At 42.5% G+C, this 15,180-nt stretch overlaps 2 protein-coding genes across 4 annotated transcripts in view; one reads left to right on the plus strand and one right to left on the minus strand.

Moving 5' to 3' along the window:
- The window catches only part of LOC105684544 (gamma-aminobutyric acid type B receptor subunit 2), a 91,429-nt gene that overhangs the window by 34,875 nt on the left and 41,374 nt on the right, over positions 1 to 15,180 (minus strand). For all 3 annotated transcript variants that reach the window (XM_048649183.1, XM_048649185.1, XM_048649184.1), the window contains one exon: positions 188 to 502. In XM_048649183.1, coding sequence (XP_048505140.1) covers positions 188 to 502 — 315 coding nt within the window. The remainder of the gene's footprint in view (positions 1 to 187; positions 503 to 15,180) is intronic.
- Positions 9,661 to 12,517, plus strand: LOC125499771. Its single transcript, XM_048649187.1, has 4 exons — positions 9,661 to 10,719; positions 10,812 to 11,428; positions 11,555 to 11,635; positions 11,712 to 12,517. Exons 1-4 carry the CDS (start codon positions 9,957 to 9,959, stop codon positions 12,057 to 12,059), a joined length of 1,809 nt encoding a protein of 602 aa, XP_048505144.1. The 5' UTR covers positions 9,661 to 9,956; the 3' UTR covers positions 12,060 to 12,517.

A 15,180-nucleotide genomic window follows, 5' to 3' on the forward strand; every position in this document is an offset into this window, starting at 1 on the left:
CAACCACTCGACAGTTGAGTGGTTTTTGAAAGCAAAATACAAAAAGTATAAAAAACAAACAAACGAAACGATAAAGTATCTTTTAGCACGTGCAGACGATTGACGTCCGTTTTATTTTTTTATTTTTTTATTTTAGTTTTTTTTTTCACTTTAGACAACGTTTTTTATTTCTATTATTTCCACTCACCAGGGAGTACATGTCACCGTTTTGAGAGAGTGCCGTGACGGTGTCCCATCCGAGATGTTTGATGAGGGCGATCCTCGCCGGGTTGTGACTCGAATCTGGGGCGACGGTTCTTCGAAATAGGGGAAACTCCGTGGCGTCGGATAAGGCCGGTGCCGTCGATCCGAAAGAAACTTGAGCTATACTCCAGTACGGGACAATTTTTGCAAGGGTTTCAGTTACCTCCGAACACGCCGTGCCCAGCAATAAGGGCATCAAAGCGTCCCGTCGGGAATACAGAGCGTGGAAAAAACGGTCCACTCCAACCCCCGGGTCGCACTGAAACAGAATTACAGAAACCGGTTACTTCGTGGATTATATGTACTTCCCCCCGTATATAGGTATATGTATACATGTACACGTGGTACCTACGTGGCTTCGCATCGCCCGTTGCACCGCAAACCGTATACTTGTCGGGGTCATACGTTTTTATTTCATGGAATTATATCTTCTGGAAGGAAAATTCAACTCCTGCTGCGGTTTCCTACTGGGAATCAACAGGTTCTCTAATGCCCCACGTATATCGGACACCCGGCATGCCATCCATAAAAGTACTCGCTTGTACGTTTACAGCTCGAAACCTATATGTATGTATGTATGTACATAGTTCCGGAAATTCGTTTCGACTCGCGACAAGGCCGGAGAGTTGATGAATATTTGAATCTCGGCGTTATTAATGACTCCGGTTTACGCCCTACATACGAGCGTGAGTCGCTCGAACATCGCTGTGCGAAAAGATATTCGATTCCCGAACGCTTCGCCCGATGAAAGGTTCTTTCAATATTTTTCCACCACAATGCAGAGAGTCGTGCGAGAGGTTTTTTTTTTTTTTTCCCTACGCGATCAGACTCAACCCGAGTCCGCGTCGCCGCGAAAACGGCGTCTGCTTTGGTGCAAACGGAATCAAACGAATAGCGACGTTTTATTGTGCAGCGAAAAATTCGTGTCCTTTCTGTCGTCATTAAAGTCATAAAGGGAATATTGTATCGCTATTGTTGAAATGTTTCGCGGAAATTAGATCCACGTATCAGTGAAACGAGCCAAATGAAAATTTTACTACTAACGTACGTTATGCGATTTTTTTTGGAAAAATTCTACACCTGTGGTCGCTCGTTTACGGATACGAATCGACCGTCTTACGACCGACTTCGATCGTTCATTTAACGCCAAGGCATCGTCGTATTACGTTATCCAAACTCAATTTGTAATTCGAATATCTCCGAGTTTAATCGTGAACTTTGACAACGACGATCGAATTCCATATTCAGCTGGTTTCCCGGATCTGATTTCGTCGCGACGACGATTCAGCTCGATAAGGAAAAAAAAAGAGCAGTTTTCAAACGTGGGACGTAAAATAGTCGCATCTGGGGGTGTTCGTCGAGTAGTTTTCTCGTGGCTATGTCGCGGCGGATATAACGAAGTGTCTGAAAGCGCTTTTCTCTCGTTCGCGCGCAGTAACCATATTTGGATGTACGTACGTACGTACGTACGGTAGATACGGGGGACAAGTAAACCGGGTGGTAAACGAAAAGCATTTCGTATTGTGCATTTCACCAACACGTTTCCCCAACCGAAATCTCACCGATTTTCAAACAAATCGTATGGAAAGGAGAGAGACTCGTACCGCCGCGTCTGAATCCCACGCGAGCGAGATTTTCCAACGCGCGCCGGTATAGCGACCATTACGCCGTTCCCTCGAGCGCCGAGTATAAAAGCTTTTTACTCCGCAGAAACCATCACCCCGCGCGCATGTTCCTCGTGCTTACATCCTACTACATTGCTCATTATTATCATTTCTTTTTTCAACTTCCTTCTTCTCTTGCGGCTAAACCAGAATTATGTTTCTCCTTTAATTCTTTTTTTTTTATTTTTTCCATTTTTCCCCTCTTATTCCTCACATGTAACCGATGCAAGCTCCGGGGGAAATTAACGTGCTTTTCGCTTCCCTGGTTTCAGGGTATCGTGTGTCGCGCGTGACAAGGTCATTTTTTTCTCTCTTTATGGTCAAGTTTGCAGACCCGTTTTATTGTATAAATATTATCTTATTGTTAGTCGTTTACGTTCGGAGGAAAGACGGCGACGCGACGGAGTATAGCCGGTACTAAATATTTTATACGACGGTTTTCACGTTACTCTCTTCCCTCCGTAACAACTCAACCTTTCGAGTTTTAAATCCATCTTTTAATTCTTTATTCATGTTTATTATGATTTCAGAGTGGGATTTCGCTGATAATTCAGAAAATGAATAAATAGGGAATAAATAGGGAATAAATAAATGTTTGGCACGCAAATTTTCTTTCTAAATTTTTCGTTTTTCGCAAAAAAAAATATATTTTTAAAAGCTTTCCGTTTACCCGTGCCTATTGCCATTTTCCCTTTTTTGATGTAAATTATTATCAGAATTGGCTTTCGGCTACCCCATCAGGGCCTTTTGAAACCGGATCAAGGTAGGGTCGACAAATTGTTGTGGCCAGGGTCTCGATTGGGGCCGACGTAAGCTAGTTTCTGGCGGATAACAGGAGGCTAGGCAAAACGAAAGCTCGGTCGTATTCCGTATAACGGCTACACTCGCTTTATCCACGACCTTAGAGGATCTGGGGACCATTTCCCAACTTTCAACAGTTAAATTTATGCTACGAGACAAATCGACCAATTTCATACGAGATTCCCCCTTATTATTTCCAAACGACACCTCCGAGAGAACGAATGCGTTACCCATCATAGTGAAATTCTATTTCCGAAGCTCGAAGTTGTACTCAGAATCTACGACGATTTAAGATTATTAAAAGCAGACGTCGCTCGATAAATTTGGCACTACTACCAACGATGAAATTGTTGCTCGTGAGATTCGGCGATTCTTCGGTAACGCGTAGATATGTATTCCGAGGGGTTTCGAATTTTTTCACGTTTCAAAACGCGAGGGCGAAAGAAAGGAACCTTCACCAAGGGGTTATAGTGGATGAGATTGCGCTCGGGCGATAACGACGAGTGAAAGTGAAAAGCGTGAAGTTCGTCTACAATAGAAAATGAAAGCGAGAAAGAAGAAGGAGAAAGAAAAAATCAATTGTAATCGTTTCAAGGTAGTGCTAAAGTGGTCCAACGCAACGCTCTCTATATACGAAATGCTTCGCTCTTGTACTCCGCGGGAGATATTAGAAATAAAGTTAAAAGGAAAATTTCACCGTCGAGAACGAAATAATACAGCATATGCTTTCAAACCAACCAAAACGGGTTTGGCAGCGCTGTAATTGTAGTTATTTCTCTTTTGTTATTTTTTTCTGGGACGATGATGGAAACCTGATGCAAAATTAAAAAGGATATCAATTTCACATTTTGAATACCGAATGATTGGATCGTCGACAAAATTCATAGTTACTCATCTGCGGGTTTCGTGCCTTCTTCTTTAGAATATTTTGTGTTCAGAATTTCGAAGGAACCCCGTGGGGTTTTTACTTTAAAATGAGGAACGTCAAATATTCAAGTCTTCGGAGGGACCCTATTATGCCCATTTCAGCGAGAAAAATAAAAGAAAACCGAAAAACGGAAAAACTTTTAATTCGATTCGAATTTACCGCGGGAATATATAATATACAAAATTCACTGCCAAGATAGAAGGGGGAGCGAACATCAGCCTAAACGATTGTAAAGCGTAGCTTTTTGAACGGATAAGATAATTCCGAGAAATTGTTCCCTTGGCATACATTCGCGGATGATTATTGGTGGAATAAATGCAGCAATTTCGTCGTCCTCGTATTGTTTTACGGGTATTGTGTACCTACCCTTGAAAATACCGCAATGGGAGTCTGAAAATTTCTATTCACCCAGAATAATAGGAGGAATATTTTATTTCTTTTTTGTTGCAATTTTTGGCGAGGGGAAACATCAATCAAATTCAACGGAGGTATGCACACCGTACCTTTTACGCTTCTACTCCGCTGACATGGTAACGTAACACGTTGAATTAAATTACTGCAGAAACGGGATTTGCAAACGTCTCGCCAACAGTTTACGGATCACCGTTTAAAATCCAACTTACTTAGGCGCAACACAAGTTACTCACCTTATTAGCGATTATACACGTTACTCACAGTCTGTTACAACTTTTCTGTAGCGAACGCAAAAAAATAAATGATGAAAAAAAAAAAAAACCATCCGAGACGAGATGAGATGAATCGTCGAGAAGTTACAGCGTAATACCTGCTACAGCATCTGCATTTTTACTGAAAAATTAATTACTTTGCATCAGACAATGGCTAATTATATGGAAATCTGGTGAAAGTTTTTCTCATCCCCACTTTGAAAGCTCCACATCCGAACAAGGCTCCCCGGGCGTCGCCTAATCTCGATTATACGCGTATACATATATATGTATATCGGGAGACTTTATCCCCCATGGCGTGCATGCGGTATCCGATCCACGCTCTTTTGAATCAGGTTGAAATATTGCTCCGATAAATAACTCGGGCGATTCAATTCCAGGTATATTGTAAGGCCGCAGATATACACGCGCCCGTCGTTGTAAAACAATACGACGTTTTTACATCCACGAGGTACGATACGCACGTTCCACGAATTTGAATCATTTGAAACTAATCGCCCGCAGACTTTGAAATACGGACGCAATGGGTGACGGTTACCACCGTTAACGTTATTCCCAACGGAGGATAATAACGTCGAAAAGGAACCGATCCGATCATTCGATATCTTCGTATTTTCAGCTATGCACTTTTACAACCCGGTAAGAAAACGTCGATGTTAGAAATCCAACGAACCGTTTTCATCCCTTTTTCAATTTGCGAGATAATAAAATTTCGAGAGTGCGTCCGGTCCCCCCGAAGTCTGACTCGAGATACTTCGGAGCGCAGCTACAACGTTACAATTACCCTGGCAATCTTCTACTACCGTATTCGGGGTGCTCCGGGTTCCGTAATCAGGATTCCGGGTATTTTTTGAATCCGTGAGATGCACAGCGAGTTCCTTTACACCGAATCGCGTATTGTCAGCGATCTCTGGCTGCTTGTTTTCGAAATTCTAAAAGTTGTTCGTAGAGTGAAGCCGGAGATGAAGCTCGACCTGCCGCAGCACATAACGATGTTATCGAGAGTGGCAGTTATTAATGGCGGTTCATCGCATCGGTGGCATCTTGGTGTTAATATATCGTGGTAAGTTGGTTTTGCTTCTACATCGCGCGTGCAGCACCCGCGTGACGTCGCTCGAGACGAGGGCCAGACGTGTTGATGGAAAAAGGGGGAGAGGAGGAACTCCGGAGACGTCTGGAGGAGACCTGGAGGCGTCTAGGGCATCATCGGGGAACGATTCAAACCTGCACATAATTCAGACGCCGCATTACCCCATTATTAGCGTTGAACGGCGTTGTGCGCGCGCGCGCCGCTTTTTCGCGCCGGAGTACGTCGAAATGAGATCCAAATTTTTTTATTTCGCCCCCAGAATCGGGACTCTTCAAAGGGCTGTGACAAATCCGTGGGTGTAGCGTAGACTTTGGAGAAAAGGAACCCCGAAAGCGTGGAAAACAAATTTCTTGCTCTCATTTCCCGAATAGCGAAGAATGTTAATTGGATCCGGACAGGACCGTGAGAATACGGTGTAAGGGTAGCGTACCTACGCTAAGAAATAATAGGGAAAATGGAAATTTCTAAGCGTTCTTCAAGCACGGAATGTTACGCTCGGGAAGGCTGAAGGTATCATCATTTCATCCGAGAGCAACTGAATCCCTCGGGAGCTGAGGATAAGACGAGAAGACATTGCGACGAACGTCTCTACCTATCCGGGTTGCCCGCTGCACCATCCATTTACGGCGTTACCGAGAAATTGTGTACACGGAACCGGCCTTCCTTGTCAGCTTCCATACTCCCGTAACCTTGGAACGGAGGCTTGGTAAGCTTTCAAAAGTCACGACAGCCCGCCGTTATTCTTCCAATTTTATTTCTCATATCAACTCCAGGCAACAACGCCACGTCCGCTCCTCTTTTCTTGTACCAACTTTTTAAACGTACGCAGCGCCGTACACTACCCCGTTGAAGTGTTCAACGTTCGCTGATTCGCGAAGCCGGATTTTCACGGAATCAACCGTTTGCCGATTTTAATGAGAAATCGCGGGTTAATCAACCGCTTTTTTTCCGGCCAGAAGTTTCGGAAGTGGTGCTACACAGGGTGCGGAACTTTACATGGGCAAGTTCATAATTTCAACATACCAATTCGGAACCCCTGCGAGTTTGAATTAGCCTCCTAGCCATATGTGAAAACGGCTCTACGATTCTTGGCTCCCTAAATAATTAGCCGCCAGCAGATAGCCGAGTACTGACTAATTGCAAGAGTCTGCTATTATCTAACTCCGAACTAGCGGATTTAGCAGTTCCTCCTAACTTGCGACTGACCCGAATTTATCCTCCCACGGGAAGACCTTTCGGATATTCGCTCGGTGAACCTACTGAGACGATCACGGTATCACGGTTGGAAATGATGTGGCACAATATTCCCTGTCTATTATGAAAGAAAATAATCGATGCCATTTTATCGAACCGCAGAACCGGAAAACGGAGAGCCGGCGATAAATACCCGTATAAAAGCAATTTATTGTCGAAAGTGCAAATCACCGAAGGCGGCAATTTTGGCAGACCCAAATAGGGTGAACGCACCGCAGCGGGGTTCCAAGTCCGCGGTTTACCAGTAACGACACTGGAGTGATCGCGACGTCACATCCGACGTGGGTAACCACTTTCGCTTCTAATGGCCCTCGCCCTTTTCCTCCCCCCTCTCCCTCCTTTGCAGTCAACGCCTTCGAACTCGAACCTTTAACCTTCGTTCGCCCCGCAGACCTTCGATCACGTGACCAATTCCGTACTCAACACATCTCTTACAGACCTGACCTGAGAACGTCTGAACACGGTAGAAATTGCACACAAGTGGCAAAGACACCGAACCAACGAATTCGACGTTCGAGCAAACAGGTCGGGGGACCACGTCGATCATTGGCGGAATATTCTGCGAGAATTGTACGCCAAGCGAAAAAAAGCCGAGCTTGTAGCCTTAGATTTTTCTCAAAATTCCAACCGGAATTCAACATTGTTTTTTAAAGGTCAATCTACGGTTTTTTAGAATATTTTAATCTCAGGACCCGAATTTGAAAGCCAAATTGATCTGTTTCTGAAATTGATCGAGTTATCGCCAATTTGTCGATCCAAAAAGTGAAAAATCAAGAATATCTCGATGAGATAAATTCGTAGCTCAATTCAGTCAACGGATTCGTGTTCTTGAGGTCACAATTCATGAGAATAGTGTCATACAATCGATTTTTGAAATACTTCATTTTTGACGCGAAAATCGAAAAAATCCAGAAGACCCTTGGTTTTTTGTCGATTTTGGGTCAAAAAAACATATTTTTTTTTATTTGCTATTCTTGTGTATTTTGATCTCAGGAATCCGAATCTGAAAGAAAAATTAATCTATCTATGAAAATGATCGAGTTATCGCTGATTTTTCGCTTTTTTGAGCATAAAAATGAAGATATCTCGAAGGGAAAAAATCGTAGCTCAATTTGGACAACGGATTCGTGTTCCTGAGGTCAAAATACATAAGAAAAGTGCCATACGATCAATTTTTAAAAATAAAAATTTTTGGCCAAAAATTGAAAATTTTTCAAGGGGTACCCCTTTGGATTTTTTCAAATTTTGACCAAAAATTTTTATTTTTAAAAATTGATCGTATGGCACTTTTCTTATGTATTTTGACCTCAGGAACACGAATCCGTTGTCCAAATTGAGCTACGAATTTTTCCCTGCGAGATATCCTCAAATTTGTACCAAAAAATGAGATAATTCGGCGATAACTCGGTCATTTTCATAGATAGATCAATTTTTCTTTCGGATTCGGATTCCTGATCTCAAATTACATTAAGATAGACTGAAAAATCAATTTTTTATTTTTGACCCGAAAAATCGAAAAATTGGCGATAACTCGGTCAATTTTCGAGATAGATCAATTTTTCTTTCAGATTTGGATTCCTGAGGTCAAAATACGTCAGAAAAGTGCAATATGAACGATTTTGAAAATACTTAATTTTTGGCCCAAAAATCGAAAACATCCAAAAGCCCTTGGGAGTTTTTTTCAATTTTGGGGTAGAAAAAAATATTCCATTTTATATGCTATTCTTGTATTTTGACCTCAGGAATCTGAATTCGGTGGTCAAATCGATCTATCTATCAAACTGATCAAGTTATCGCCAATTATTTACTTTTTGGAGCAGAAAAATTGAGATATCTCGATGGGAAAAATTCGTAAATTGACATAAGAAAAACATTTCAACATGCGTGTGTAATATAATGATCGGAAATTAAAAAAAAAATCACGGAACAAAAACTCAAACGATAACGAAAATCGAATACGGCGCGCACGTAGCGCGCGCGTGCAATGCTAGTTATTTAAAATCGCATAACGTTAAAAATGAAAAAAACACAGAGGCTGATTTCCTCTGACTCAGAAGTTACGCCAAAACCAGAGCACTCCGGTTGACGGGTACCGCGAATTCTCCAGTCATACGATTCGAACAAAAGTTTGTTAAAACCGGCCGAAACTCAATTATGTACCGTAAACAATTACTCGCACGAATAAATCGTATATGGAATGCGAAGAAAAATCTTTCGTATACATATGTATGTATGTATATTCCGGTTCAGCCAATATCACCGAGCGTGAAAAATATATTATTACGATCGGAGGGAGTCGGAAAATATTTTCATGGATTTAGATTAAAACGCGAACTCGTGGATGCGTTGAAATTCAATTAAGGATTATTCAAATTATGAAACTGAATACTAGAAATCTATAAGGGGCTTTCTAATTTCGAGTAAGTTCGGAGGTCGGTTTCAGCTGTACGTGTTCGGAATCTACCTTTCGAGGATTGATCCGACACTTCTGGAAATGAACTCGAAACCTGCCTGTTAAACCTGCAAGTTACGAGGAGGCGTATTACAAGGATTCTAGCTGCGAAGCAATCACGTCGACCGAATCTATTACCCGAATTACTCCTCCAGTTTCATCCGATCAACTGTTACAGAAAACTCTTCTGTAAACTTACGACGTCCGATTTCCAACGAGTTTCCAGCTATCGATTCGTTATCCATCACTCGCCAACCGTCCGTCTACATGATATACAAAAAAAATTCGTACGAGCTAAAATGAAAAAAATAATTGGACTGACGATTTGAAACAAGTTCAACCAGACCATGCATTTTGCGACGATCTCGGTCGGTATGGATAGCGCTAAAAAGATAGGAAGTAACGACTACGAAAGGAGTGCAAAACCGCGGCTTGAAAAATTGCCCCGATAATAAGATTAACCGGCTTTCCCGGTCTGCGCCACCATTTTTATCGCCCGGTATCGTTCGAGTATCGAGGAATCTATGGACGCGATCTTCGTCCGTTGTTCGTGACACGGAGTTTTTACTCCTCTTAATAGCCGAATAAAACTGTGGGTAGTAATTTTGCCAGGATTCTTCGAACTGCAGCGCAGCGACGCCGCTCGTAATTTGCGAGGTGACGAATATAAAAATTAATGGCGCAGAAAAGTAAAATAGCAAAATAGCACAAATTTTATCGTCGCCAAAAGCATGTGCGCGGCGATCGGTTTTGAAATTAACCGGTAAGCGTCGAAACGTGAAAATTTGTGCGAGTCAGTATGTTCAACGGAACAAACGAATGAACATCGACGAAAAAAATGCGGGCGGTCGCGATACTGGTCGTCTGTTTGTTGGCGAGAAATTCACTCCAGAGAGTGCAGTTTTACGAGGAAAAAAAAATTTCGGACAACAAATACGCGTGCATGAATAAGTTGATCGACGAACTGACTCTACGCTCTTCGAACCTGATGATTTTCTCGACGGATATAAGTTACCCCGAAACTCTTATGTCCAATCGTTCTGTCACGAATTTCAACAAATGGTCTAAATTGCGTGATACGATTTTCGTCAAGTCGGGATCGATAGCAATATTTCTCGAAGGGGTTAAAGAGCGCGACTTCGAACTGATTGGACAACTCAAGGGTGCCGTAGTGGTGAATCCAGTTTTGATGGTATGCATCGCGAATGCAATTTGTAATTCGAAAATGTATATGGAAGAGATCCTTGAAACGTTGTCAAACGCGAAACTCCGTTACGCAGCAGTTGACGCTAACGAAACGATCAATTTGTACGAATACACGTTATTAGCGGAAGGAAAATGTTGGACCCCTCAGTTTAAACGAATCGGGACGTGCTTGCGTGGTTTCACTGCCGACGGATCCTCAGAGCCAACGATGAATTTCCACAAATGTCCTCTTCGAGTCATCACTTGCAACACACCACCCTATTCGATGGATTGCTCTCAGACGTCGCCGGATTTGAGTTTTCATTATCGGTGCGGAATAGAAAGAATGATCTTGGATTGGCTTGTTTACAAGTTAAATGCTACTTATGAAATTGATATGGTCGGAGAACCGAACGGTAAACCAGATTCACGATAATAATTGTATTTATTTAAAATTCGATCTGATCCCGATTTATAACTGCTCTTCCGTTCTCTCGTTCGCATGAAGATATCCGACGACTGCTGGCTAATCGTCAAGCGGATATCGGATTCGGAAAATTAGATAATCGACCATACAATGGTATTGTGTCTTCTTTTCCGCACTTGTTCGTTCACCAGACTGTTGCCGCATCTATTTCGTTTTGGGACCAGACGATATCGATCGCAAGAATGTTAATACCGTTCAGAACCGTGGTATCGTCTATTAAGATTTATAATAACTTTAAGAGTCTGAATACAATTGTGTGTATCTACCCACCACTTTTTTTCAAGGTTTGGCTAGCCGTTGCTATGGCATTTCTGACAACTTTTACATTCGTGAAACTTATGCCTGGCTTCGGAAAAATCGGAATACTGCAGATTTATGGCGCTTTCATCATGCAGCCTATACCGCCTGTGATCCCCCGCAGAACTTTCATAAGAATTTATCTGATTCCGATAATAGTCGGTGGCTACTTGTGTACTCAAGCTTATCTGGCTAACCTTACTAAGGGTTTCGTGATGAATCCGAAATATACAATAAATACATTGCAAGATCTTGAGGATTCCGACATTCAAGTGACGGGATATTCGGATGGTAGAACGGGCTTCAAGAATGACTTTCCACGCATTTATGCCGAGTACAAGGTGAAAGTCTTGCGATAATCGATGAAATCCCATACTCTGAAATGCGGATTTTTCTAACTATAATCTACTTTTTTGATACAATGATCTTATACAGTGACTTATGAAAATTTTTCACTCTTGTTCAAGATTGAAGACTATCCTATGTATTTTTACAAATTGAAACGTCTGTCCACGGGTGAATTGGACGACGAAGCACTTCTCATTGAGGTATAAACACGTCCATTCTTAACAACGATTTCAGTTCTTACTTACAATCAATTCCCTTGTCTTCTTTTCCGTACAGGAGACGTTCGAGAGCATAGATTCATGGAGAGGCGCACGAGCATTAGAGAATTCTATCGGGCAGTACGGGGTAGGATTTTTGATGCCAAATACAAGTGTTCTGCGGGAACCGATCGACCGAATTATAATCACTCTTCTAGAACATGGAATTGTTACAAACATCCAAAAAATTGCGTTCTCGAACTCACGAATGAAAAAGTCAGAAAATTCGCCAGTAGTTATTTCGTTGAAGAAATTTCGGAGCGTATTTTACATACTAATAATTGGACTGGCTATTAGCTTTTTCGTGTTTCTCATCGAATTAGCCATGCCAATTTTGCAAGAAAAGTTCAAGTCACAGTGGAAATAATTTCACGCAAACGATCCGTTCTCGAGGATCCTTGCCGCCGAGGCATTAATTATGGGGATCATCGATCCTCGAATAACGTAGTCTTTCTTAGAATCATTATTTTAGCCGAGTCCGAAAACTTGTCCGTTTGATAGATTATCCGTGTGGCACTATTTCTCGTGTGATTCGCAGTCTTGAATTTTTCTGCAACACATCGCGCGTGAGGCGATTAGCACCGACACTATTAGTACCGACGTTAAGTGTCACCGGTTTGTTCGACGGTTTGAATTATTGAAGCAATAAAAAATTTACGAGCACCATGACACGGTTAAATGCACGTGGCGAACCATATGAAGAATCAGTATACGACGGTCAACTACCGCGAATACTTTCTTCGATGGTCGCGATACGTCCAACGATCATTTTCATGATCGTCGGAGTCTCGATGCAGAGTTTGAAATTTTTGAATGACAAGAATCATGTAGAAACGAATAAATATGTCTGCGTTGAAGCAGCTTTAACGAAGTACATTCAATACCGTCATAACACCTTAGTCCTTCCACTCAGGTCGAGGTATTTTTGGAATGGACACCTCGGACACCCCGCACTGGTGGTTACCAGATGGGCATCGTTGCGCGAGTTCATCTTGAGGGACACTTCCGATGGTTTGCTAATTTTTCTAGAGGGTGTCAAGGAGAGGGATTTAAACGGTCTTACGCATCTTCAGGGACTGAAAATCCCTCATTCCGTTGCGATATTTTGTCTCCACGACCCGATATGCGGTTCGAACATTTACCTCGAGAGGATAATCCAATCGCTGATCGGTGCAGGTCTCCATTACGTCGCATCGAATGACCAGGGATCGTACGACGTATACGAATACACGACCAATGTCGAAGGAAAATGCGATATTCCGCAACTTGTGAAACGCACTCAGTGTACCGACGGATCGAGGGGCGAAACGGTACTGGAAATATCGAAGAATTTTAACAAGTGCCCCCTTCGAGTTGCTACTTGGTCATTTCCTCTGCTGACGTCGTTGTGCACCGACTTGGAAGGAAACAAGACGAATTTACGCTGCAGCCTGGAGGGAAAAATCATCGATCTGTTCATCGAGTATATCAACGCTAGTTACTCGGGTAGCCTGGCAACATTGGCGGAAGGTACGGATTCCGAAAATCAGTCAGAAATTGCTCGTCTGCGATTGTTTTCTTAGATTTTCTCGTCATTATTTTCTTCTTCCAGAAGTTAGACGAAGCGTTACGGACGGAGAAGCAGATCTAGGGTACGGAGAGCTCGACGTTCGTCCGTTTGACGGCATCAAATACACGAACACGTACATGCCGGTTGTCTCCAACTTGGTTGCGCGTCAATCAACCTGGACAAGCGGATCACCAGGCACGAGGAACTCTTTTATCTTTTTGCCGACGGAGCGAAACGTACGAGAATTTAATTCGTTGGTGAAATATCTTTAGAGAAATGAATTGCAGCGTGATTATGAGATTGAAAAGGTTTGAAAATTGGTACAATTCACAGACGTGGATTGGGATGGGGATAACGGCATTGTGGATTCTTGGAACAAAACTATTCATTGCGTACTTCAGGAAATCCGGCATTTTGGAATTGTTAGGAATTCTCCTGGGTATACCCGTGCCGCGACGACCCCTTGGGGTTTTGAACAGGATGTGCTTTGTATCCGTTGCCATATTTGGAGAACGATGCACGCAATATTATGTCGCGAATGTGATGAAAATACTCACAACCAACAATGCGGGACGAAAGATAATCAGAAACCTGGACGATCTGGAAAACTCGATGATAAGGATCGTTGGTCCTCCGGAAACCAGATTACAATTCAAGGCCGATTATCCACGAATTTATCGCGACTTTGAGGTAAACTTTAATCCCTCCATTTTTCACTCGAGGTTTGAAATGAAAATATTCATATCTGTTACAACAGCCGATCAATTTCAAAGACTACATGTCTCGATACATCGATCTACTGGTTGGGAATTCAACGTCTCCGGTAGCGTTTGTCGTAGAGGTAGGCAAACCGTTTATGGTTTGGAATTTTTGTGACATTAATTATCAGAGAATCATTTTTCTCCTTCAGGCAGCCAGCGACAGCGTGGGTCAATGGACGTACCTCCGAGCCTTGGAGAACAGACTCTCCTGGTATTCCGTGGCGTTCGCTCTGCCCAACTCTAGTTCTCTACTTCCGTTTGCGAATAAATTTTTCCCAATGATGTGGGAAAGTGGATTACTGGAAAACATGAAAGGACATCGCTACTCGGTGAAACGCGTCGGTTCTAATCCATCGCTGGGATTCAAAACGCTAACGTACGCTGATCTGGAAATGGCTTTCAACCTCTTCGCCTTGGGTTTGACTCTTGGCTTTTGTGTATTTCTCATCGAAATATGCACCGCATTTATGAAGAAAAAAAAAATCCAAAATTCACGCGGCGGGTTAGAGTCTACAACGGAAGCGACGTCCCCGCACGCTGCCTCCCATGTGCGAGAGTAGCAGCTGATTTTTCCGTAGAATAAATTACAGGAGTGTCTTTCGCAGTGAAAGATTGATTACCGTCCTATTATTTTCACCGATACATGATTTTTTTCCATTTATTGCCTCTATTACTTCCTGGGAACCGCACAGCCGTAAAAGTAGCTTTTACAAACGGATACAAACATCTGGGTTTCGAATGTCGCTCGGTTACATTGCCAAATTGGTTTCCGAAAAATAACTAGCAACGATAAATTTGAAATTCATGGTCAATTTTTCATTTCAACATTTTGGCTACTAACGCTGCTATTGTCCTGATCTGATCCCTTCGTAAACTGGGAAAATTTATTTCCTTCGGCGGCGAAATTCACTGGCTCAACGTGTTTGGCATGTAGATTTTTACACACGTTGCCGTTTCGGAGCGGACGATCGGTCCATTTTTTTACGTCGGCGATGCGGATCGTTTTGTAACGACGGTACTTTTACAGCGGAGAATGCGGCTCGAAGCAGATGCATTATAAATATTTCAGTAGAATTTGAATTGATTAGAAAAGTTTTCGAGCACCCGATTATTCACAGATCGAATTCCACAGGCGTTATTCAATGTTCATTGAAAGAGCCACAAATTAGTCATGCACT

This window comes from Athalia rosae, chromosome 2 (assembly GCF_917208135.1).
Source record: "Athalia rosae chromosome 2, iyAthRosa1.1, whole genome shotgun sequence".
NCBI lineage: Eukaryota > Metazoa > Arthropoda > Insecta > Hymenoptera > Athaliidae > Athalia > Athalia rosae.

Excerpts from the sequence above, each read along its gene's own strand:
- LOC125499771 (XM_048649187.1), top strand. The coding sequence starts at position 9,957 with ATGCGGGCGGTCGCGATACTGGTCGTCTGTTTGTTGGCGAGAAATTCA. Across the intron at positions 10,720-10,811 it reads TATGGTCGGAGAACCGAACG|ATATCCGACGACTGCTGGCT; the intron begins GTAAACCAGATT and ends GTTCGCATGAAG. Across the intron at positions 11,429-11,554 it reads GCATTTATGCCGAGTACAAG|ATTGAAGACTATCCTATGTA; the intron begins GTGAAAGTCTTG and ends CTCTTGTTCAAG.